At 43.3% G+C, this 25,869-nt stretch overlaps 1 protein-coding gene across 11 annotated transcripts in view; it reads left to right on the forward strand.

Moving 5' to 3' along the window:
• Positions 1-25,869, forward strand: part of CSMD2 (CUB and Sushi multiple domains 2) — a 519,932-nt gene that overhangs the window by 320,824 nt on the left and 173,239 nt on the right. For 10 of the 11 annotated variants that reach the window (XM_079985202.1, XM_079985205.1, XM_079985207.1 and 7 more), the window contains one exon: positions 13,187-13,369. The exons of the other annotated variant lie outside the window; for it this stretch is intronic. In XM_079985202.1, the coding sequence (XP_079841328.1) occupies positions 13,187-13,369 (183 nt within the window). The remainder of the gene's footprint in view (positions 1-13,186; positions 13,370-25,869) is intronic. 11 annotated transcript variants of the gene reach the window in all.

Raw genomic sequence — 25,869 nt, forward strand, 5'->3', positions numbered from 1 at the left:
GTCAACACATCTTCCACTTTACTTGCAAACAGCTTTGCACTGTTCTGCAAAAGGGGAGGGCACACAGCAGTGAGTAACGTGTTTGTGAAACATGCCCCCTCCTTCAGCTCTAGTGTGAATAGCAAAAATACAGAAAGCATCACACGTAACCTGCTGGGAGCCTTCCCTTGGGGGTAGCCTGCTGCTAATTGAACCAGCTGTGTGCAAGGCAGTGGGGAGTGTAGTGGTGATGCATCCTGCCTTGAAAGCGTTTTTGAGTTGGAGCACAGAATGAGAAATTTGTAGAGGAAAGCAGCAATTAGAGGGCTGCCAATTAGGTGATGAAATTATGTGCAACATACTTGCAAACTGGATGTAGTTTTACAGCCAGCTTGTCTGAAAAAAAGTACAGCTAATGGATCCTTGTTAAACCTAGATGGAAACGGGGGTGGGGGGAACCTCACCAAAAATTATCTGGGAGAAAGGGGAGATATTGGCTTCTGTAGCATGTTTAAATAGCTATATATCCTGGCAAGGTTCTCCATCCTGGAGCGCCAGTCTGGAAATGTAAGTGTTAATCTTATTCCTGATAATAAGGTAGCAAAGGAGAAGAAAGACATCCAAGGGTAAAATGGTGAGGAATGGGTGGTGGTGGAGGAAACACACTGGTCCAGCAATAGTATTGCTTACTGTTGTCCAGAAAATAGAATGTTGGTCTCAGATTTAAGTATCTCCCATTGCCAAAAAAGCAATTTGTTACACCTACTGTGGGTTAAGGATTGGGGAAACATTCAATTCAGTTCACATTTGAAGGCAAACCTACCTAATTTGCACTTTTCACAACAATAAGCAAATGGAAACACAGCCATTCTTTAAAATTCACACCTCTCTGAATTTTGCAATGCCATTCTCCAGCGAAGTAATAGGGGCAAGAATTCATTTACTAGAGTCAAGTGTGCATTAAAAATTCATATATCAGGAAAACAAAACAAAGAAGTGTATATTAGGAGAAATTAGCACGAAGATACAGCTGAATTTTCACGAGGACTTTGGAAAACTAACATGGAAATGTGGAGAACTGAACTCAGGGAAGGCAGGATGGTATATATGTGTGTGTGTGTGTGTGTGTGTGTGTGTGTGTGTGTGTGTGTGTGTATTTCACAGCAGCCTTGTATATCCTGACAATGGCATGAATCATCTTTCAACTTACAGAGTGTCTCTCAGTTGGTGAGCAATACAGTCTGCTCACCCTGAGGCAAACCTTGCAACCAATTTTACTCAGACCAGTGACTCCAGATTCCTAGATTCCTAGCAAGCTGGTTTTCACTGACCTAAAGTCTGATGCAGGTTATGTGAGTCTATGATTGCCCTGACAACAGGCCATCTTTATACTGGAGCAGTGTGTGGCTTTAGAAATAAAAACAAAGATCCACATGCAGTGGGGCTCATGATCAAGGTCATGCCTGAATCACATTGAGGTGTGGAGGTTTCCCCCATGCGTGGAAACCCTTTCTCTCTCCCCACCCACAAATTTACCACCAGCTGGGCAAGGATTACAAGCAATATGCTTTTGGAGATTGGTCAGTAGTTGAGCTCACTGCATGGGAGCCAGTGTGGTGTAGTGGTTAAGAGTGGTAGACTCGTAATCTGGTGAACCGGGTTCGCTTCCCCGCTCCTCCACATGCAGCTGCTGGGTGGCCTTGGGCTAGTCACACTTCTTTGAAGTCTCTCAGCCCCACTCACCTCATAGAGTGTTTGTTGTGGGGGAGGAAGGGAAAGGAGAATGTTAGCAGCTTTGAGACTCCTTCGGGTAGTGATAAAGCGGGATATCAAATCCAAACTCTTCTTCTTCTGAAGATGATTCCCCCCCCCCATTTTGAGGATAAGGAGGGAAAGTCTTCTCATGACACCACCAGGATGTCAGACATAGATGTGAAATGGGATCTCAGGAAAGCTATGATGTACCACAAGTGGCAGACTTTGGGCTTTCAAATTTAAGTGGCAGCCCTTCCTCCTGTCACCTGTTGCCTTCCGTTCTACATCATTGTTGCAGGGCCCCTTCAGGGCCCTCTTGGCTTGGCACTCAATGTGGGCGAACCGGTATCAGTTTTCCTCTGGTACCGCAATGTGAGAACCTGTGACAAAAGTGGGTCATATAAGAGTGTAGGAGTTGCCTCAGGCAGTTTGTAGGTTTCTGCTTGGATGAGCTACCTGAGGAAGCAAAATGTATTGCTAAGGTTAGCAGCATATCACACGTGGAGGGAAGGGGTGTTGGCACAGCCCTAAGTCCCCACTGAGGTTTTCCTAAAGCAACGTCTTCCAAGTTTAATCTGGATGTTCCTGTTCAGGCACATTTGTGGGATTTCAAGAGAAGCAAAACTAGTATAATCGTTAATATGTTTTCAAAAGCCATAGCCCACTGCTTTATCAATAAATTGAGTGTGTTTATTACACTTATATTACATCTTTCCTCCAAGGAGCTCAAGGCAGTGTATATGGTTCTCCTCCCCACAGCATTGTCACACAAAAAACCTGTGAGGTAGGTTAAGCTGAATGATAGTAAATGTTCCAAAGTCACCCAGCAAGCTCTGTGGTTGAGCAGGGTTTCATACTTGAGTCTCCCTAGCAACTAGCTGCTATCCTGCAGCAGCTTCTCAAAGTGGCTTACAACTCCCCACACACACACATTATGAGAACTGCAGAATATCTCAAGTGTTGGAGTGGCTTTCACACAGACCCACCAAAAGTTCATCGCACCTTGCTTAACAAAGTCTCCTGAATACAATACCTTGATCTTATACCAATGTAACATGACTATCCAGCACACCTGTCTGGAGGTGGGTGGAAGAGAAGAAAGTAGTGAGCATGAGGTGTATGGGAGGGGTGCTTGTCAGCTTGACTCCCCCTTTCATAATCTATTAAGATTGGCCCTCTCGGCTGGACTTCATTATAGTAGCCGAGTACCTTATTTAATCCGCTAATTAAAGTCTTTAGTGGAGCTGAATTTTCATATTGAAATGTAATTGGATAAATAATAGACTTAAATAAGCAAGTCTCTGAGGGGGAAACTGTGTGTGTGCGTGTGCGCGCGTGCACGTGTGTGTGTGTTGGGTTGGGTTGTTTTTTTTTTACAAAAATACTTTCTCCTATTCTGTTATGTTTTCCAATTCTTTGGTCATGTAAAGCCAATGAGTTTCCAAAATTCTCAAAGTTCTTGCATTCACTACAGTTACAGATTATTTGGTTACTAGGGGCTGTGCCCCTGCTTGTTTTGCTTGCCAGCACCTCTGCCATTCCCCCTAGAGCTTCCCTTTCCAACCACGTGCAACTACTATGCTCATTTTTCACTTTCCCTCACTGATTTGTTGTTGTTGTTGTCTTCTTTAGAGTACCACCCTCCTTAATTTTTAGCCACCACTCATTTATCACATTTGTATCCTGGCTTTTGTCCAGGAACTCAGTGCAGTGTACATCAGGGTCTTTTCATTTCTCTCATTACCAGCAAAGAAAGAGTTATTGCTCAATGCTACCCACTGAATATTATGGGGGAATAGGTGGGAATTTGAGGCCGAGCTCAACACACATTCCACTGCATCACACAGACTCATCACCCACCCATTGATCCATTTTTTAATGCAAGCTCTTCCAGTTCTGGCATAGCCATCCTAGCCACAGCAAGGACATACAGACACCTTCCCATCTGCCCATCTCTCTGACAAACACAGCAGGGAAGACCTGCATTCATGGATAGTTCTCCCCCAGCCCTTCTTTCCTCTCACTGTAAATTCGCACGACCCCCCCCCCATTTGCTGTATGTATATATTCCTTTTAAAAAATGAAAATGAAAAGCTTGGTTCCTGCAGGGTTTGAATGTCATCTATGCTGTATTTCCACCCCCAATACCTATCAGGAAAGCTCTTGTTAGCATCCTTTTCCCCATTCTTTTATTGTGCTGTCTCTTGAAACAAATATAACCCCCCTCCTCAGTATTTAAAGAGCACTGAATCAATTGAACACACCAGTCTTTCTGTTTTCTGCTACAGCTGCCATGGAGGTTCTCCTGTGTCTTATTTAACTTAAAGGACAATAATTTAACTAAGTGAGAGCTCCTGTGGATTATTCCTCAAGAGGGGTGAGCTGCATTAGCAATTTAGCACAACCATAACTGGACCATCTTGCAATGACAGAGTATTTGCTTTGCATGCAAAAGGTCCTCTGTTCGGTTCCCTGCAAATCCAAGCAGTGCTAGGAGAGTCCCCTACTTGAAACCATGGAGAGCTGCTGCCCAGTGTTGGTGTAGTACTGACCTAGAGAGATGGGTCATTGGTCTGGCTTGGTATAAGGCAGTTTTCTATGTTCCTATTTTCTCAGTCTTTATTTTTTTTTTTTTTTTTGCAGGGTGGTGGTGGTGTTAAAAATTAAAATGTTCCTTATAGCAAAATGCAGATGCACTCCTTCCCACTGTTACCACCTGGGACTCTGGGAGTGCAGCCAGATCTGGGAATGCTTGCACACACAGACACACACACACACACACAGAGAGAGAGAGAGAGAGAGAGAGAGAGAGAGAGAATCTGTAGACCTGCTCAGAGGAGCAGGGACATCTGGCATCGCCTGCTCACCAGTCCCTCAATATGAGCTCCACCCAATCTGCTACCATCACCTCTGTTCATGTGCCATCAACCCGGGGCATCAACCTGCCCATTATAGTTCTGAGGCATCAGCTTGCATATTATATTAGAATAAGATAAAAGGGAAGTGAAAAGGTGGAAGATCAGGATACTTCAACGAATGCGACTGTTTAGGGAAGTTTTTAATGTTTGAAGTTTTATTCTGTTTTTAATGTTCTGTTGGGAGCTGCCCAGAATGGCTGGGGAAACCCAGCCAGATGGGTGGGGTATTATTATTATTATTATTATTATTATTATTATTATTATTATTACAGTCATACCTCGGGTTATAGACGCTTTGGGTTGCGTGATTTCAGGTTGTGCACTGCGTCGAACCCGGAAGTACCGGAATGGGTTACTTCCAGGTTTTGGCGCTTGCGCATGCACAGAAGCGCTAAATTGCGCTTTGCACATGTGCAGAAGCACTGAATCGTGACCCGCACATGTGCGGGAAGCACATTCGCAACCCGAGCATTCACTGTATTACTGTTGCACTAAAGGCAGGTCCCAAATTCTAATTCTCCCGTATGTTCATACTGAGCCATGCCATCCAGATGGTACTCCTACTGGAGTCAGTAGGACTCATCATGCTTAAATAGTTTTAAAGGTTTGGTGCATGATAGTTTCAGTGTAAGAAGATGGGGAGGACTAAAACTCCATGGTAGAAAACATGTTTTGTATGTCGAGGGTTCCAAGTTGGATCCCTGGCATTGCCAGGTAGAACCAGGAAAGACTTTGGTCTGAAACATAGGAGCATAAGAAGACCTGGCTGGATTAGGCCAGTGGCCCATCTAGTTCAGCTTCCTGTTCTCACAGTGGTGATTCAGATGCTGGTGGGAAACCAGCAAGCAGGATAACAGCACTCTCCTCTCCTGTAGTTTTCAGAAGCTAGTATTTGGAAGTATACTGTCTCCTTCACAGACTGTCAGTAGTGCTTCAAAGTATGGAGCTAAAGCTGCTCCCTATTTTCCTATCCTTAAGGGGGTCTGTGGATTGTTCTGTCTGTCTCAATGCAGGGTTGGCTGGCAAATATCAATGAAGAATAGGAATGCAGATATCACTGTATAGCATGAAAAGAGACTCCTGCCCAGCCCTCTTCTCATGCAGCTGGAAATACTGTGGCTGTTTAGCAACCTGTGGGTCTGGAGCTAGGGATGAGTCACTGAATGAGGCGCTGCAGTGTACAGAAAGTGAACACACTGGCCACACTGCTATGTGTCCAGCAGGACAGTAGTGCATTCAGCACCATGGACAGGGCAGGGGAGACTATAGTGGGCCTCTGTGATCCACACCCAAGCCCTGCTCTCTGCAGGTTAAGTCAGCAGATTAATGCCCAAATACTTGCAGATGTATTGTGCTGCAGATATTCGACTAGCCTTCTTGCTGTATCAGATGATTTCATCATCTAGTTTTCAAAAGAAGTAGGTCAGAACAAATTGTTTTCTCTGAGTGCTACATATTCCACACACACACACACCCTTGTTGGCTCTCTGCCAAAACAGCTTTATGAGTTTGCCGACCTTTGTAATGGATGTTTGCCGAATATTCAAGGGATGTTTATTTTTTAATGTACTTCTCTCCCCACACTCGCCCCTTTCTGTCGCTCCGCCTCCAGACTGACTGCTATTGACCCCTCTTAACGACTTTAAAGCTTAATGGAGTGAAGACTAAAAGGGGGGCAACATTTCACGTTGCCAGTTGACATTTTGCTTAAGCCATCTGGAGTTTGCTTTTGCTAAACTTTTCTTCAATGCCTTCCCCTTCATTGTGCTTAATTTGCATATCAGTTACTGGAAACCACAGGAGGGGAGATTGCCCTTGTGCTTGTGGCCTGTTTGCGGGTTTCCCACAGGCATCTGGTGGGTCACTGTGAGAACAGGATGCTGGACTAGAGGGGCCATTGACCTCATCCATCAGGCTTTTTTTATGTACTTACATTAATATTGCAGGTCCCAAATTAATATTGCAGGTCCCAATTAATATTGCCTACAAGTCATACACCCCTGATCTGCCAACCCCACAGTGCAATCTAATGCTTGCTTACTTTCCTTTCTGTTACTTGAGGCTGTCAGTAGTTGTTTCAGCTCAAATCCACCTACTGTTGATGCTGTGAGTCTGCACTTACCCACCCCTTCTGCTGGGTGGAAGAGCATTTTTGAAAGGTTGCAGGCACTCCTGAAATGGTTTGGAAACCTGTCAAGGGTTCCTAAATGAGAAGATAAGTCATGGCAGGCAAACCTTTTTCCTAAAACAAAGCATGTGCCCTCCATTGCCTCTTGCAAGTATGCAGTTGTTGTGGGGTGCTGATGTGTTTCAGTTCATGGGAGTCAGCAATCCCAACAAGATTGGCAGGTGTCCTACAATAAGGCTACCAGATGTCCCTATTTCCCGGGGACATTTCCCGGATTTACAGCTTTCTCAGCATTCACATGTACATAGCAAACAATAAGTGTCCCTGGGTTCACTGAAAAAAATCTGGTAACCTTATCCTACAAGGGGCTCCATTATACTCTGCAGTGTGCATAGCTTTCATCAGTTGACTCCAGATTGTCCTATCCATACACCCAGAACTGTCATTGGAGTCCTACCCTTAGCTTTCCTCACCAACAGGGGCAAGTGGGGATAGGGCATTCAAATGTTTGCCCCCTCCCACATTTATGGAGCTCTGACCCTAGGGAGGGCCTTTCCAATGGCAGACTGAGTGCTGTTTATTTCCCAAGACTTTTCCTTCTTAACCATTATGCAATAACTCTATGAAGGGTTTTATTTTGTTCCTTGTATATTTTGTTCTTCAGTGTTTTTAATGAGCCACCCTGAGAATATTTATGGTGAAGGGTGACAAATGTTTATTTATTTAGGTAATATATAAAAATTGAACAGTCAAATACAGTCAAATAATGGTCAAGCCTCTTTAAAAGCATTGACTTTATTAAAACCAGAGCACTTAACAATAGCTTTTATACACATTGTTTACAAATACAAATTAATTAAACTAGTGTTGTATACAACATTTAAAAATTGCATTGGATTATTACAAGAGTTTTGAAAATGTGTTTCTATTTTTATGCACTGGAATGGAAATTGGATAACATCAATTCTTACTTCTTTTTTTTACAAAAGAGCATTACATCATCAACTACAATCACGTTAAATAGAATTTGATCAACTTGAATGGAATTCCTGTATTATGGAATGCCCTTTCCTCTGCTGGACATGAAGCAGCAACCAGTTGCTTCAGATGTCTTTTAAATCCCTCCTTTTTTTATAAGCACAGGCTTTGCCTGACCAATGAGATTGGGCCCTGTTTTTATTGGTTTGAATTCCCTGAATTTCTGCTTTCATTTGTTTTTCTATGTTTTTATACTACTGTTTTACTGGTTTTATGTTGTATTTTTCATATTGGACTGTGTCCACTGTAACATGAAGTAACTTGTACCTTCAGCGCAAGGATTTACACTTGCACAACAGACCATTTCCCTCTCTTGTCCTCCTATGTGCCGATCTGTTCTGTGGGATCTCCCAAACCTCTGGAAGCGATTTGAGAGGTGTGTTGTGTGTGCACGAGGGGAAGATGGGGGTAATTCTGTTGCACAAGCATAAATCCCTGAACTGACAGAACAAGTGTGTTGGATACCACTCAACGTTTGCTGTTTTTATGTGTTGCACGGCTTAGAGGTTTTTTATTATTTTAAAAACATTAAGTTGCTTGTAAATGCTTTTAAACAAATAAGCAGGAGAAGACTGTAATCCTGCAAAAAGTCTTTTGGCCAGAAGCATGTGTGCTGTTCTTCCAGAGAAGAGGGAAACACTTCTCTGATCATAAGGTTGGTGGTTTGAATCCGCACAACGGGGTGAGCTCCCATTGCTCTGTCCCAGCTCCTGCCAGCCTAGCAGTTTGAAAGCATATCAACGCAAGTAGATAAATAGGTACTGCTGTGGTGGGGAGGTAAATGGCATTTCCATGTGCTCTGGCTTCTGTTACGGTTGTGCCAGAAGCTGTTTAGTTATACTGGCCACATGACCTGGAAAGCTGTCTGAGGACAAACACCACAACCCTTTGACTGGACTTAACCATCCAGCAGTCCTTTACCTTTACTTTTTTACCTGTTCTGTCCGAGAAGAGGGAAACTCTGGTAGGACAGCACTCAGGGAAGTCTCATCAGCAGTGTTCCATTAGTAACAGAGACTAAAACAAGGTGTTCCAAGAGAGGCTGAGGATCCAGGTACACCCTCAAAAATAACCCGAAACTAGGGGCATTCCAGAGCTCACAATTGGGAACTCCAGAGTGTAGCCAATACCAGCAGTGCTTGAAGTCAGGGCTGATCAGCACTGACGTCAAACCCTGCTTTAACTTTTACCTGTCCCACACCTGTAGTCACATTTGATGTGAGGTGTGGAGCAGATGTATTGGGGAAAACAGCCTCACAGGCCCATTTAGTCCCGGAGTCCCCCCCCCCTTGCTGGCTTAGGAGATCATGGTGTTGTTTGGTGATTGCCAGTTGGGTAACCCTGACCACTTATCAAAGTTTCCCACAGGAGTTGGGGGGAGTTCTTCAGCATTAAGTAGTTCAGAGTTCCTGATGAATAAACAGTTAATCATTTTTTTTAATGTCCTGCGTTTGGTTTTTAGCTATGGTGGGCAGGGGCAGGTCAGAATCCAGCCTGTTTGAGAGCCTGTGTCCTAGACATATTATCAGCAGTGACAAAATTGAAAACAACAAATTGTTCTATTTTCACCACCTATGAAGCATGTCTCCATCTTAGTTATTTGGCAGACAGTCCAACCTGCATCAGTGCCTTTCCAGAGACAGTTCACCAGTGGGAAAATCTCATTGCTGTTCAGCCTGCATCAAAACAGGAGCTGGATTAATGCAAATCATGGATTATGTAATTTTCTCTGTAAGGAAGGTGTCACAAAAGATGTTTCAAATTTGCTATCAAAAACTGAAGGAGAAGGAGGAGGAGAAAACCAAGAGAAACATTTAGTTTAATTTAGTTTTTAAAAGAAAGGGCAATGAAAGCAAGGTGGTTGATCACAGATGAAGAGGATAAAAAAAGGCCAGAGAAAGTGGAAAATGGGAATAATGTGACACAGATTAATAGCAGGAAAGTACTGGAGAAGGTATGAAAGGGAGAAACTGCTGGTGTTAATAGCAAGAGGGAGAAATGAAATTCTTTAGAAATGAAATGGTGTGTAAGCAGATAACTGGGATTGGGGGATGACTGCACACAGGCAATATTCCTGGATTCAGAATGCTATTTATCTCCCCAAGGCTTGTATATCTCTGCAGAAACACAAAAGGGTGTTTTGCCTTGGTTTTAGAAATGAGAGAATCTTTTACGCTAGGTTTGGGGTTTGTTTGTTTTTTTACAATCAATCAGTATATAAACTTCATGAAATAAATAAAATAAATGAGATGATCCTGTGATGGTCATGCAACACCAAACACACATACACACACATACACTTTCTCTCTCTTCCATCATGATTCTGCAAAAGAGCTGACACCCTGCATCTCTTCACACTTTGATTTGACATTTAATTTAGTAAAAATGAGCCAGCCAGCTCCTCAGATCTGTTTGAGATTTTTCAGGGGGCAGGGTGTGTGTGTACAAGAAGTCATGGGGGGGGGGGAATCTTTAAGTCAATCCAGGAGCTCAGAGGCCCAGCAGATGACATGCTCAGCCCACCAGCCATCTTCCCACCCCTCAATCCATCATATTCAGCAATACAGCACATTAATCAAAAGAGTTCCCTTCCCCATCTGCCTCTTGCTTTCCCCCTTCCTCCTGTAGTTATTCTGATCAGTGGGACCACATTCGGAATACTGTGTGCAGTTCTGGTTACCTCAGTGCAGAAACGATATTGTAGGGTTGGGTAAGGTTCAGAAAAGGGCATGCATAATGAACAAGAAGCAACACTCCTATGAGCAAATATTACAGCATTTGGGACTTCTTAGTGGTGACATGATAGAAAATTATGCATGGCGCAAAGAAAGTGGAAGGAGGAATGTTTCTCTCCTTCTCTCATAACACTAACGCATGGACATCCAGGGAAACTGAATGTTGGGAGTTTCACGCAGAGTTAAACTATGGAACTAGCTCCCACAAGAGGCAGTGTTGGCCAACTTGAATGTCTTTAAAAGAGGATTTGATGAAGTCATGGAGGATAAGGCTATCAATGGCTGCTAGCCATGATGGCTGTGCACTGCCTCCACCGCCAGAGGTAATAATGCTCCCAAATCCATTTGCTGGAAACCACGGGAGGAGAGAGTTTTATTGTTCTTAGATCCTGCTTGTGGGTTTCCCAGAGATGGCTGGTTGGCCACTATGAGAGCAGGAGGCTGGACTAGATGGACCATTGCCCTCATCCAGCAGGGTCTTATGTTCTTGCTATTGCAGAAACCCTTTGAGAAATCACAGCTCTGATGGTTCTGCAAGCCTGTCCTAGTAGGGGTGTTCACATATTACGTTCTGTGTATATACAGTAGGTGTACACAGTCGTTGAACTGTAGAAATCAAGAAGTGCACACTCACACAAACCTTTTTACTTGGATATGCTTGTGTACAAGCTGTTATCAAGGCATGAGGGCTAGGGGGACCTCTCTGTTTGATTTGAAAAGTTCAAGTTTGACAGACACTTTCAGTTCAATGCTGAGTACCAGCTTGGACAGCGCCAGTGGCATCACTATTGCTTAGCCTCATCAGTGTGTGAAACTCTGCAGGATCCGAGGCTCTTCCATGTTAGGTGAGCAGAGCAGGGAGAGTAGAAGAGACACAGAATTTACACTGAGCAATCAAGACTGGATGAGGGAGGGTTAGGTGGGATTAATCAGAGGAGCGTTGGGAGTGCTTTACAAAAAGTGTTGCTGAAGACGAGGGATGTAAGAAGGCAGCCGTTTCCATTCCCACCTGTATTTCATAATGGTTGGGGCTGTTTCCACTCTGCTGCCATTCTCTTTCCACAGGAAGACACTTTATCTGGCTTACTGTTCGCTATGGCAAACTTTAATGTAATTAATAACTTAAAGGCACCTGCATGGGAGTCAGTTCCTGGGGCTGAGGTTCCTTACCACACACCCAATAAAATATTTGAGGGGGCCAGCCCCACCCCAGTTGATGGGCATTGCCATTCAAATGGTGTGTGCTGTGTCATGTGATCACTTATGTGGGACAGGGCTTACCTCCCCTCCCCCAAAATATTTTATTCAAGTTGGCACCCCTGGGCACCTGGTAAAGGGAATTGCCTTGATTAGCAGAACCAGGTATGCTACTTTAAGCCAGTTCACACAATCATAATTTTTAAGGTGGAAAAGTCACCGCAAGAGAAACCCACCAGTGCCACAGTTCCCTGTATTGACATGATAAAAGTTACTCAATGGAAAAACTGGGACAGAGGAAGCATAGGTGACTTGCACTTCCTCACCATTACTCCTGTGCTGCTTATTTTCATGCTCAAAATGGCTCTGAGCTTTGGAAAATTCTCTTAGCAAAGTGACTTTTCACATTGTTCATACAGCCATGTTCACAAAATGAAATAAATATTCAGTTCCCCTGCAGGGAGTACAAAAACGCTGCCTAGGAAATGTTTCCTCCCTCTCTAATTAAACATCCAAATGCATTTGAGGTGATGACAATAGTGGCTTAAAGTGGGCCAGTTAGGAAGGCAGATAGAATGAGATGAACTCTGAAAATAGATCCAAATGTATTTTTAGCAATTAATCTGGCAAAATATCACTTACACTATTTGGCCCAGTTTTATAGGTGTTCTGGTCCTAGCCATTCTCTCTCTCTCTCTCTCTCTCTCTCTCTCTCTCTCTCTCTCTGTGTGTGTGTGTGTGTTGGGCTGAGGATTAGCAAGCAGCTCATTCAGATGTTGGCATTTCTCTCTTTGCTGCTATCCCACCCCCACCCCCATACTGTATCTAAAAGAAAAACTTACAGGAAAGTCTGGGAAACAGCCTGTACATGATTGCAGGTAACTTCCCCTTCATCCTACACTTTGAGCTGCATTGTTTCAGAGAAGGTTTGAGCCACTCCCCCCCCCCCCACAAAAACCTTTAGATCTAAAAACTTGCTTTTTATACCAAGGAGTGGCAAGCCAGCAGCCCAGAGGCTGCCAAGATCACATCACTTTGGCTTTTCTCAGCTCCCAAAGTTGCCTTCCACATCAGATTGGAAACATGAGGTTCTGCAACACTTCTGAATTGCCAGACTCATTTCCCAGGAAGGGGAGCAATGAAACCAGAAGGGGGCAACAAGGTCATGGAACTGCAGGAGTCAAGCACATTCTTCTATAGAAGTGTTGACTGCCACTGGAAAATTAGAAGTGTCCCCCAAATTATTATTTAAACAAGGAAAACAAGCCAGAGTTCCCTAGTTTAATCACAAGTGGTGGTGTTCTTTGTTGTGTTTAAAAAAAACATTCCTAGCTTTACAAGAATTAAATCCAGGGATTGTAAAAAGAAGTTGCACCCAGGTCTCCTTTTGCCCTCCCCACTTCTCTTCCTGTCTCTTTCTTTTTGTGTTTTTTCAGAAATCGACCAGGGGAGTTGTGGAGATCCTGGAGTGCCAGCCTACGGCAAGAGACAAGGGTCAACCTTTCGCCACGGGGACTCGTTGACGTTTGAATGCCAGCCTGCATTTGAACTGAAAGGACAGAAAACAATCACTTGTCAAAAGAGTAGCCAGTGGTCCTCTCAGAAACCAATCTGTGTTTGTAAGTCAGAGAGAAGGAATGCAGCCTTGAGCCATTTGTGAGGGATGGCAAAGGAGCTGTCGACATTGCACATTTTGGAAATGGGTTATTATGTGGGATATTGAGAAATGGAGGTTTTGGTTCTTTGTTTAATGCAATAACTCTGGAAACATTTTTGAGCAGGTTGAGGGAGGGAGTGAACCTGCAGGCTGCATCCTGAACAAGTAGGTCAACTGGGGGGGCGGGGGCGGGGAATGCTTCAAAGTCTCAGCAGTTTAGATTCTCAGCAGCCCATGCATAGATTGTCTGTGGGGGTGTCAAAACCTCAAAGTTCAGCAATGACACAGACATGGAGGGTGAGTGGGTCTGGGGAGGGAGTGGACCCAAGCCCACCATCCAGACTGAGCCACCTTGATAATAAGAAACAATGCTACTATGTGGAGGGGCCATTTCATACAACATGTAATCCTTGCCATGTCGTAAGACCATCAACCCCATTTGCTCCTGAGACAATCAGGTGTCCTGGTCTGAGTCTGAATCACACATGAGAGCCTGGTTGAATGTTGGATTCATGTCAACAGAGGCCGCTTGTTGAAAACAGATAAGATTGAACAACAGTCTGCTTGCCCTTAATATGAGTTGGAATCTCTCAGACACTGAAACTCCTGAGGAAAGTGATTGATAGTCATTGGGAATGCTGATTCCTTCCTTATTCCAACCCACCCCATGCCTGCTTACTTCCTCTTTCTCCCCCACTGCCCCCAGTCTGTCCTTGTCCAAGGCTTGGCATGGGGACCATATTGGAGGCCAGGCAGGTGTCATCTCCTTGGATGGATCATACCCACTGCATGTATGAGCTTGCAGGCTCCCCATAGGCATTTGGTTGTCCACTATGAGAACAGCATGCTGCACTAGACTGGCCCCCTTTGGCTTGATCCATGCAGCTGGGCTCTTCTTGCATTCTTATGTCCACCTGGCTTCCTTCTTCCATTCTTCCTCCCAGAGTGGTAGAAGATGCAGCTGGCATCCTGATGTGGTGACAGCTACTTATACCCTGGATTTGGGACATTGATCTCTCCATCTTTGGCCATTAACATTTTGTGCTGGGTGTGTGTGATCCCAAGCAGAAGTAGACTCCACAACACCAAGATCCTTGCTATATTTCAAAGCAATAATTTCATAGAATTGTAGAGCTGGAAGGAACCACATGGGTCATTAGCCCAACTGCATGGTCACAAGCCCAGGCAGCCCCATTGCATCCAAAGAGCTGCCTGGCCCCTAAGGTAAGCATTTGACCATGGAGTGGGGGAAGTGCAATAGACTAGTATTAAGACTGTGTGAGAGTAGAATTAGGTCAGGCAGAGCACTTGTAGTGGGCTTTGCTTTCCATCTTGATTCTCCTTTTAGGGGCTGAGTTGAGGCATTCACCTAAGACCTGCCTTGGTTTCTTGTGAAATCCTTAGCTGAAATTTCTGAGCTTTCCCTCAAAAAATAGGCAAAGTATTTTTATTTATGCACCTTAATTTTGGGACATAGCATATCACTGATGCTCACAATTATTGATTGTTAACCATTGTAGAGAACAGAGCATTATATTGGGGAGGGGAGGCTGAATCTATTAATATGTTGCATCTAAAACTGCTCTGGAAACTTTCTGTTAGCATTTGGGGCTGTCTTCCTTCAGGGCATGTTTCCATACCAGAAAAACTGGTGGGCACCACAAAAATGTGCACACCCCACAACCAAACAAGTCTAGCCACCTATTCAATTGGCTTGAATTGTATGCAACTTTCAAGCCTAGTTTCAGTAGAAAGAGGAGACCCTTTGGGCTCCTGTAAAGGCCTCTGTGCTTGGGGTGGGTGACAGGTTGGTGACCCCTAGTTTAATTTATTCATTTAACTAGTGCAATTGAAATCTGTGTGTGCTTTTAGATCCAGAGTTGGTGGGGTTTGTTTTTGGTATGTTTTGGTTTGGTTTCCAGATAATCCTGGATTATTTTCTGATGGTTCAGTAGCTGGATATGAAGCAGTTCAAGGGGAGGCTTAGAGATGGTAGGAAGGAGTCCATGCAAATGTTTGATCAGGAATTGCAGCAAAATTGGTCAACATATTAATGAAGAAATCAGGTGTGTCTTTCTCTGCTCTTGATACCCTTTTGCATGAGATGCCACCAGTGAAGGTTTGTTCATAGTTCTAAATGGCCATTGCTAGAATGGGGCACTGCCCAACCAAACTCAGTCTGTTACCAGTTAACCCCCACCTGCCTGTCTTCTTTCTTATGGTCAATCCAGGGGGTAGAGCTGACTGTCAGCTTCCTCCTCCTCAGTCTCAGTATTGCCTTTGTGAGATTCAATGGGCAGGACAACTAAAGCTAGAATTAGTTGTCTGTACCTGCCATTGGTTCTGGCTCTGCCACTCATTTGCTCTGGCTCCACCCACCGTTGGCCTGACTGCCTTGTCCCCCACCAGTCCCAATGTTAGCAGCCACCACTGCACATGATACCTGATTGTACATGAGGCTGACCTGTAGCTCTGTAGTTGTGATTCAATATTATTTGAGAATAAGAAGTAGAAGTAGATTAGTGGTGGTGGGAATCTGGAGGAGGAACAAAGAGAGTGAAATGTTTAAAAGTGTAAATAAATGCATATGTGTGTGTTATAACATGGGAACATGGTACATTTATCTTACATCATTTTGTCATATGTAGCTTCTCCATATTTTATCATCTGAATAGCTCTGGAACAGTTTGTGGACTGCTTTGGGCTATGTTTGTTCCAAAAACCTTCTAAAGTTCATGAGCAGGATTGGATCTGGGCCAAGGAGTGTCACAAATGATCTGGTTCTTTACAGGCTGAAGATTTGGGGAAAGCTTCCATGACATTCCATGGACCCTTAATGTCTTGGGAAATGTGCTGAGTAGAACTATGGGTTTCTTTCAAGCCCACAGATGGGATCAGAAGGTCAGCCAGATAACCAGGAAGCCTGTGGTACCTTCAGTGACAGCTTTGAGCACCCTGCTGTGTCTTGCTTAGCGCCCACCCCCAGTTACTCTACTGTCCAGGCATCTGTAGTCACTTCCCAGGACTGGCAAGACAGTGGCGTCTTGATCAGGTGGGGAGTGGTAGTTCAGTCCATCTGGACTTCCAACCCAAACTTACTCACAAAGCTATGAGTGGCAGTCTTACAACTTGGGGGCCGCATGGGTGTGTGGCAATCATATGCAGCTGACTTTGGGGAAAGAAAAGGGTAAAACACATTACGATTGTGAGGAAGAGGTCCAGGGTCTCAGCTGGCAAGGGGGGCAGCATGTGCTAGGGCTGGTGGCAATGTCTGTGGGCCCTGCAGTTCCCTGCCACTGGGAATGGCAGGGGAGAGGGGAAGGTCTTCCTAGTATTAAACACTGTGGTGTTATCTGCCTCTCATTTTATGTGCATATTGCAAGGAATATTGTGAGTGGGAAGCAGTGTGTGTGTGTGTGTGTGTGTGTGTGTGTGTGTGTTTTCAGCCACTAACTCCCAAATTGCAATGAACTTGTCTCAGCTGAGAGGGAAGGTGGGGTGACAGCTAGAAGGTCTGGAGCCTCAGTAGAGTTGTGAGCCCCACTGTCAGCGTCTTGCCCAGGTGTTCACAAGTCTGCTTTTCCTTGTTGCCATATTCTCTTATGCAATCAGCAAATATTAATGAATCAAAATAAAGGTAGTGATCACTTCATCCTTCTATGGTGGAACTGCATTTGACTGATTTGTCCATGATTAATGCTCTACGTTTGGCTGCATGATAGGCTACAACTATCACATGCCTGCACACTCAACAAGAAATAAGCTTGGTTGTCTTAATTGGCTAAGATCCTTGTTTAGGTCTTTAAGTCGTTGTTGTTCTGCGAGAATTTGTAGTCTGTTGGAATTTGTGCATCTACTTAACTTTGCAACCCGAAGTGGGAACTAGCATTTCCAATCCAAAATGTGACTCTTGTGATATAGCATTATGATTGTAATTTTTATTTTATTTTATTTTATTTTTTATTTTATTGGTATTCTGTGAATAGCTGTGATGTGAAAGGTACATATGATGTTGCTTTCTACTTTGAGCTGACATAGCATTCTGGCCTTCATGGGAGGATATTGTCTCTGGGTTAACTGCACATTACATGAAGCCTATGGCCCTCACTGCTCTGCGTCCCTTTGCTCCCTGCCTTCTTTGTAACCTCTTTGTGAATGAGTATAATGTGTGATGTAACACCAATTGCTGATCGCAGATGCTGAGCAACAACCCATAAAGACAAGCAGCAAAGTGTAATGATGCCACACCATGTGTTGATGTTTACCTAGAGATTATAAGGCATACTGCTTCTGAACATGGAGTTTCTAGAGGGATTCACATGTCAGGATCACTGATTTGGTCAACAAACCCTTATACAGTGGTACCTCTGGTTACGTACTTAATTCGTTCCGGAGGTCCATTCTTAACCTGAAACTGTTCTTAACCTGAAGCACCACTTTAGCTAATGGGGCCTCCTACTGCTGCTGTGCCGCCGGAGCACGATTTCTGTTCTCATCCTGAAGCAAAGTTCTTAACCCGAGGTACTATTTCTGGGTTAGCGGAATCTGTAAGCTGAAGCGTATGTAACCTGAAGCATATGTAACCCAAGGTACCACTGTATGATGTTTGTGTTTAGTTACTTTGGTGATGCAACTTGGGGAGTGGCGTGGAGTTTTTTCCACTATTGACCCCATCTATTGATATCTGAGGGGAGGTTCCTTAATTTGTTCAGTTTCCATCTACTGTATTTTAATTTTGGTTGGCTGCCCTCACTGTAATTGTTCTTTCTTTTTAACCTCATGATTATTTTGAAGCCTTTATGAGGACTAGTTAGTTAGAAACTGAAAACATAAATATGGAAATGTGTGGTGAATGTGAATGGTTAGGAACCTGGGATGAACAGCATTCAAGAAATGGAAGAAGCTATATTACCTATCTCTGAAATGGAACTAAAATGTCAGCAAAATCAGAGTTTGACATACAGCTCTAATCCTGGTCATTTGCAGCTTAGGGAAAAACCATTAACTTGTTGATGCTTGGACCTGCTGTTCAGATTAGAGTTGGCCCCAGACTATCACTGTTTGGTAGGAAGGATTAAATAGTATACTTGGAAATTTAGGTTTGTGCAATTAAAGTGGATTAAACTGCTCAGGCACAGCAAATTTACTAATGGTGTCCAGTTACAATGGGACATCTAAGGCAACATGGCATTTTTTTCCACTTTCCCATTTCAAAAACTACATTCCCAGCAAGGTGATGTTAGAGACTGTGTGTCCCCAAATGTATGCTAGATAAACTTGACTTACAGGAAGAAGTTGTGGGAGACTACTCAGAGCTGTCAGATAAGGCCTCTTGACTCCGACATGAACAGCAGAGGTTGCCACTCACAAAAGAGCACAAAACAATCCTCACAATGGAGGAGGCCCAAGAAGCAGATGAATATGTTATTAAAATTAGCAAAAACTTTTCCTTGGACTGGGCAACTACCTTGTTATCACTCAAGTAAAAAAAATAAAATAAAAATGGAAACACTGAAGAATCTGGTTTTGAACATTTCCAAAATGGCAAATGAGACTCTTAGTCAGTCAGTTGGAGAGACAAGTCCTGCAAATGGCAACTGATGACCTGGCATTAAAATTTATTTGCACCCTTGTAATTGTAAGACAGTCTGGGATCAGTGTAACATAAATACATACCTTTCCAAGGTTAAATTAAAGGAGCTGTCTGACAAGCAGATAGAACTTCTGAGCTGCCCTGTAACTTGGGAGGAGGTGTTGGAAGTGATCCAAAAGCTCAAATCTGGGAAATCCCCAGAGACTGATGACTTCATGGTGGAATACTCCAAAGCTTAAGAAGAAGAACTGTTGTCATGTTTGATTAAACTGTTTTATTTTATTTTGGATGGGAGTAAAAATCCACTGATGTGGCACAACTCCAGACTGTTGTTATTGTTCAAACCCAGAGCTCTGGGCTCCTATCACCTCATCACCCTCATAAATGTGGGTGTGAATTTACTTACTGCCATTATGTTAAAGTGCCCTACCAAACTGGCTTCATGCCCCACAGGAACATTTTGTTGTTGTTTAGTCGTCTAGTCGTGTCCGACTCTTGGTGACTCCATGGACCAGAGCATGCCAGGCACTCCTATCTTCCACTGCCTCCAGCAGTTTGGTCAGACTCATGTTTGTAGCTTCGAGAACACTGTCTAACCATTTTGTCCTCTGTCGTCCCCTTCTTCTTGTGCCCTCCATCTTTCCCAACATCAGGGTCTTTTCCAGGGAGTCTTCTCTTCTCATGAGGTGGCCAAAGTATTGGAGCCTCAGCTTCACGATCTGTCCTTCCAGTGAGCACTCAGGGCTGATTTCCTTCAGAATGGATACGTTTGATCTTCTTGCAGTCCATGGGACTCTCAAGAGTCTCCTCCAGCACCACAGTTCAAAAGCATCAATTCTTCTTCAGGAAGAATTGGATCAATTCTTCTTCAGGAAGAATTGGATCAAGAATGGATCAATTCTTCAGGAACATTTAGTAAGGTAATAAACCTTATCAATGAAGTCAACTCTACCCGCTTCTCTGCAGTGTTGGCCTCATGGGGCACCAAATTCTGAATTTGACAGAATTCAGTGGAACTTCCTAAGTCTACTACTTTCCAAAATGTGGTTGTGGTTGAAGTTCCTCCATGTGATACAATTACTCCACTCCACATCCCATGCAGTGTTCTCCATTAATGGGACGATGCTTCAGCAATCAGCCTTCTGGGGAGCAGTAAACAAGGTAGCCCTCCCTCACCCTTGCCATTTGCTCTGGAGGGGGTGATGCTTTGTGGAGCAGAACATTGTGGGGAAACCCAGCCAGATGGGTGGGGTATAAATAATAAATTATTATTATTATTATTATTATTATTATTATTATTATTATTATTATTATTATTACATAAGGTAAATATGTTTGTGACTAACATGCTATTAATGTTGCAAAAGCCCAGACAAGCCCTGAAACCACTAAAATCACAGCTCAGTATGTTTTATCATATAGCAGGACTGGAATCCAATACACTAAATGTGTTGTTCTCCCAATTAACATGTCCCAGCCCAAACACAAGTGGCAATTCATTGCATCTGCTTTTACTCCAACCCATTTTTTTGTGTTGTTCTTGTTGTTTTAAAAAAATACTTAGGTCTAATTCTTATGTCAGACCCTAATCAATTGTCAGAGCCAATGTTTTGCCACCTGCGTAAATAAATCTTGGCAGAATTAAAAAGGTGGAGCCGTCTTAATTTGCCTCAGCTGCATCACAGCAGTAAAAATGTCTATTTTGCCAGATTTCTGGATGTATTCCAAGTGATTCCCATCCCTGCTCCCATTGCAAGTTTTAAACATTGCCAAAAACTGTTAAACAATTTGTGTCCCAGGGAAAGAGATGGAGAGTAAGCCTCACTACGCTTTATGGACCCAGCATGGAGGGGGGCAGGCTGGGTGTTCCCCATTGAAGTCCTACTATAATGCATTCCAAGTCAAACACTTAATTCCACTCATCAGAGTCTCTCTGGAGACCCCTTGGGTACAGCTTGAGCTCTCTCCCTCCTCGCCATCCATTAGAGCACTTCTCTTTCTGTGGTTCTCCAGGGGAGCAGTGAGGAAAATGAATAACTCTTAAGAACAACTTTCTACCTTGGAGGGAGCAGGGCTCTGTGTTGGTCCTGGGTGTATCCTCCCCTTACCCTGTTGTTTGAACACCCCACATTTAGTCATTTAGATAAATATCAGCAATTTTGGGCCTGAGAATCCATTGAGGTATATAGAATTCATGATCTAATACATAGAGGCCAAGCCACCAAGAAGGAGGCTCTTAGAGGACAGCTAGAAGGGCTGCATGGTTCCAGCTGACCCAGGCATGCTAATTTCCAGTCTACCTCTCTTACGCTATTTGACTCCCTATGCACTAGATCAAATTTAAGAAATAGAGAAGTAGCCTCAGTAATACAATGTATACTCATAGATCCCACCTTGGGGACCTCTGATGATTTTCACCAGGTCTGGGAAGGATACCTTGAGATACAAATTAATGGACATAAGTGGAAAAGGATGTGGTCCTCCCCCCCCCCCACATGGTTAGGATAACCTTTGTGTACCTGCAGTTGGTGCCCCTCAAGGTCCTTCACCGATGGCACTGGACCATAGTGTGGCTCTCCAAATTAAACAAAACCCTATCCCCTTTGTGCTGGAAGGACTGCAGGGGACATGCTTCATTTTTTTTCATATGTTGTTGACCTGCAACAAAGCGCAAAAAAAGTGAAGCATGGATTTTTGCCATTGCCTCTTCCGTTATGGCCGAAGTATTGAAACTACCCCTGCTATCACTGCAAAATGACAAAAATCCAGAGATCAAGCACAGAGACCTGGTGTTCTTTTTTGTTAACAGTGCAATTGGTTGTTGCCTATCACTGGAAATCTGACTCAGAGCTCCTGATGGAAGCTTGGATAAATAGCATCTCAGACGTAGCTCTTTTGAATAGCCTCATGCAGCACAGAAGGATGACAAGAGGATTATCTAAGAGGGATAGGTTTGAGGAGATTTTGTTTCCATTACTCTCTGTATCCCCTGGCTTCCCAAGCCACCGTGTGGAGAGGTTGTTTCCATGTTTTCCACGTTCATGAGCAGATCATTTTTGCTATCACCTTAATTAATGCTTCCCTTCTTCCTATGCTGGGCTTCACCCAATATATCCATAAAACTGGAAAAACTTCGTATAGTTTCACGTGTTGTTTGTATTGTTGTGTTAAAATAATAATAAAAAATGCTGGGGGTGGGAATGCAGTGACAGGTAGATTCACTAAAATATGTGGTATAAAGATTGATCAACAGGAAGATGTATAATCATCATTTAAAGAAAACAGAATGGATGCTCAGTAAAGAGCAGACATTGTGTAACCTCCATGCAAGCTTTGTTCAAGTGGGCAGCCAGATTAATTCTTCCTGGTTTGTTGATTTTGGTTTCCCTGCTGTTGCTGTGTGCTTCTGTTGTATCATCTTCTTTGGCTATTGTATTGGTTTTATTTCTGAGCCATCATATAGATTTTTCGGATCAATAGGCAGGATATTAACTTTCTTTTTTGTAAAAAAAAAAAAAAGGAGAGGATATCCACCGAGAATACTGACAGCCTCTGCATATTATTTGTGTCTAGAATTATCTGTTTCATTTACAGTTAACTCTCTGTGTCCAGATGTTGCCTGGTGTTTTACCTCCATGGAAAACAGGAGCGCTTCATGTTCATTCCACCCTCTAAGGGCATTTTCACACCTGAGTTTTTAAATTTGCTTGGGCTTCAATAATGTTGCGTGAATTTACAATATCTGTCAGCTAGCACAGCACTGGGGAACCCTTGGTTCTCTAGATGTTGCTAAAGTACAACTCCCAACAGCCCTCACAACCATGGCCAGGGATGATGGGATTTGTAGCTCAGCAACACCTGGAGACCACAGGTTTCCCACACCTGAGCTAGAAACTTCACTTTCCTGTTTCATTTTGCATTAGCCACAGTTACCCATGATGCAGTAGGCACCTGAGAGGCCTAAATTCACTTTTTAGATCTAAGTGGGGGACTATTTTTAATTGCCATTTTTAACAGCTGTAAAGTTTTTATCCCCTTCTGAAGTCTCGTTTCTCTGCTAATCCTCCTCTTAGCCCTTCCTCCTGTGTGCCAAAATGGATTCTTTCTCGTGCATTAATTTTGCAACCCTTAGTAGTAATTACCTGTTCTTGTTAATCCCATATTGCCTTATTATACCTGCTGAATGATCCCAGGCCCCCATCATAAACAGGCTGCTTTCTGAATGTCTAGCCTCTTGTGCTCACTGCCCCATGTATGCTTTCAGGATTATAAGAGAGGAATTCAAACTGTGATCAATGGCTTTCTCCTCGCAATGTTTCCAGAGTCACTATATAATTTCATGTTAACTATGATGAGCTTTACATTCAGCTAAAAATTAACCTGTCACTTGACTATTGCTTTCTTTCCCAACTTTCCTTCTCTCTCTTCTTCCTTCCCATAATGCACAACTTCATACAGAGCCCCAGAATGGCAATTTGGAGAAATGAGTGATGGGAAACAAAACAGTGGTGGTTATGCTCTGCCTCCACAGCTGGGAGGCAATAATGCTTCTGAATACCACTTTCTGGAGTTTTGCTCCTGTGCTTGGGTGCTGCTTTGGGGCTTCCCAGAGGCATTTGGTTGGCCACTGTGACAACAGGATGGTGGACTAGATGGGACATTGGCCTCATCCAGCCACTCTTCTTACATTCTTCACATATCTTCTCTTGGGTTTTGGTAACAGGCATGGCATGTTGTTTGGCAAAGGAACCAAGATAATGGAATTGTCTCCAAAGCCAACTCAGTTATGTTTGATCAGCATATGCTGGAGCCTAGTTTCAGCCTCCTCTTGATTTACCTTGAGTTTGCGGGAAAGGTGTAGCCGTTGCTAGAGCTGTGGGGTCACAACCTGGAATCAGAAGTCAGAGTCAGTCACAGGAGATGCTGCTGTTGCCCAGAATAAATCTGAGCTTGACATGGATGCTTTTCTAGCCTTTCCAGTTTAAGGGGAGCCAGTGACTAGACTGGATGAGTTGAATTGCACCAAAGTGTGGTAATGTTTTGCCCGTCCATGAAACACTCTGAACTGTAGCCTCTAGTTTCTCACTCCAAAGGGACAGAGGCAGACAGATCCTGGTTCTACGTCAACATGAGTTTCTGCTTTTCCACAGTCTAGCTGTGTACAGTCAGGGTATTTTTCTGTCAGCAATGGCAGATATGGGGATGCCCAAGCCACAGCCATTCCATCAGGCTGCAGCAGAGGAAGAGATGGGCCTGCAGACCCCAGTGCACTGGCCCTACTGAGAGTTCAGCTCTTTTTGGCTCCTCTTTCTGAGCAGTTTCCATCCCAGCTTGTCACTACCAGTGCCTGAGTTTGCTTTTTTCCTTCTCCAACCTCATCCCTTCATCCTTTTGTATTGTGTCTTTTAGATTGTAAGCCTGAGGGCAGGAACTATCTTGGTTTAGAAGAAGAAGAAAGATTGAATTGAAAGGTTATGCTACTACTGTATTAACAAATATGCTAAGTGTGTGTGTGTGTGTGTGTGTGTTGTGGTTTCCCTCGGGAGCAGAAAAATGGTGGATGCTCACAACACCTGTGTGTAACATCTGTTAATTTGGGAAATCTCTTTCTAGGAATCTGTTGAGTACAAATATTACATAACATTGTGCTGAGGTTGTTTATCTGTTTATTTATTTCCATTTCTGAATTGCATCCTATGAAACATCTCAAAACAATTAAACAATAAAAAACCTTTCCTTGTAATTTGCCAACTTCCACTAAGGAATTGAAGAGTAATTGCCTGCCTGTTGTTTTATGGGTTGCGGTATTTTAAAAAGAGTTTGTGGATTCTGCTTTGAACTTCAGGAGAGAACTGCAGAAGGAATATGTAGTGGATTAACCTCCCGCAGGTTTGTGCCAAATCCCCTTAAGCCTAGTTACATTTGCTGATGTCCTGAAAAATAAACTGCCTGCTGCAAAGAGCAGTCCAATAAATTGTAAGCAGAGCATTTCTAGAATGAGTGGGTGGGTATATGAATATATTTGCAACCACATGCATGCCCAACACATTCTTTTGTTTACTGCACAAGTTCAAACATAGGGTCTGTTCAGATTTCATCATCTTGAGAATCTTGTCTTTCATTGGTTTATTGGAATGCAGATTATAAATCCTAATTGTTACAAAGGTAATCTTGACCTTTCCCCCCTCCCCTTCCCACTTTCTTCTCCACCCCCCTTGTAAATCAATTATTTCATTTTATTGCAGTTTTGTGTATTATGCTTCCTCTTTTCGGCTGAAGATTGTGTACATGAGCTTTCCCTATTTTATCATCACAGCAGCTCTGGAAAGTAGGTTATTCTGTACTATGAGCTGCATACATTGAAGGTATAAATTAACAAAACCTGGGTTAGTCTGATAGTAACTGGCCCAAAGACACACACAAACACACACACACAAAAAGAGAACTTCATACAGGAGTTTGAACTCATATCTCAACAACCTCAGAGTACAAGCATTTTATCAACTATTTTTTTTAAATAATTTTTATTAACTGGCCAATCACATCAAATTAAATCACATCATATAAATTCCGAATTACAAAGCCAAATTTTTAAATTTTGTTGGGGGAACCCATACTTCAAGATCCAAAGGGGAATTCAGATCATCTTCTTATTACCTCGTTAATGTCCAAATCAGTCCCAATCAGTCCAAACAAAGTTCATAATTCTATCCAGTCTTATCTTGGTGTTGCCACATCATATCTTGTTCGTATAATTTCTCTTTTTCCTTTACGATCTCTTCTGTTAGTCTCCTTAAGCCGATAGCAAGTGTAATAATCCTGTGTGGATTTCCCGTTCCTCCACTAAGTCCAGATGGTTTCCATATATC

This window comes from Podarcis cretensis (assembly GCF_951804945.1).
Source record: "Podarcis cretensis genome assembly, chromosome: 8".
Lineage (NCBI taxonomy): Eukaryota > Metazoa > Chordata > Lepidosauria > Squamata > Lacertidae > Podarcis > Podarcis cretensis.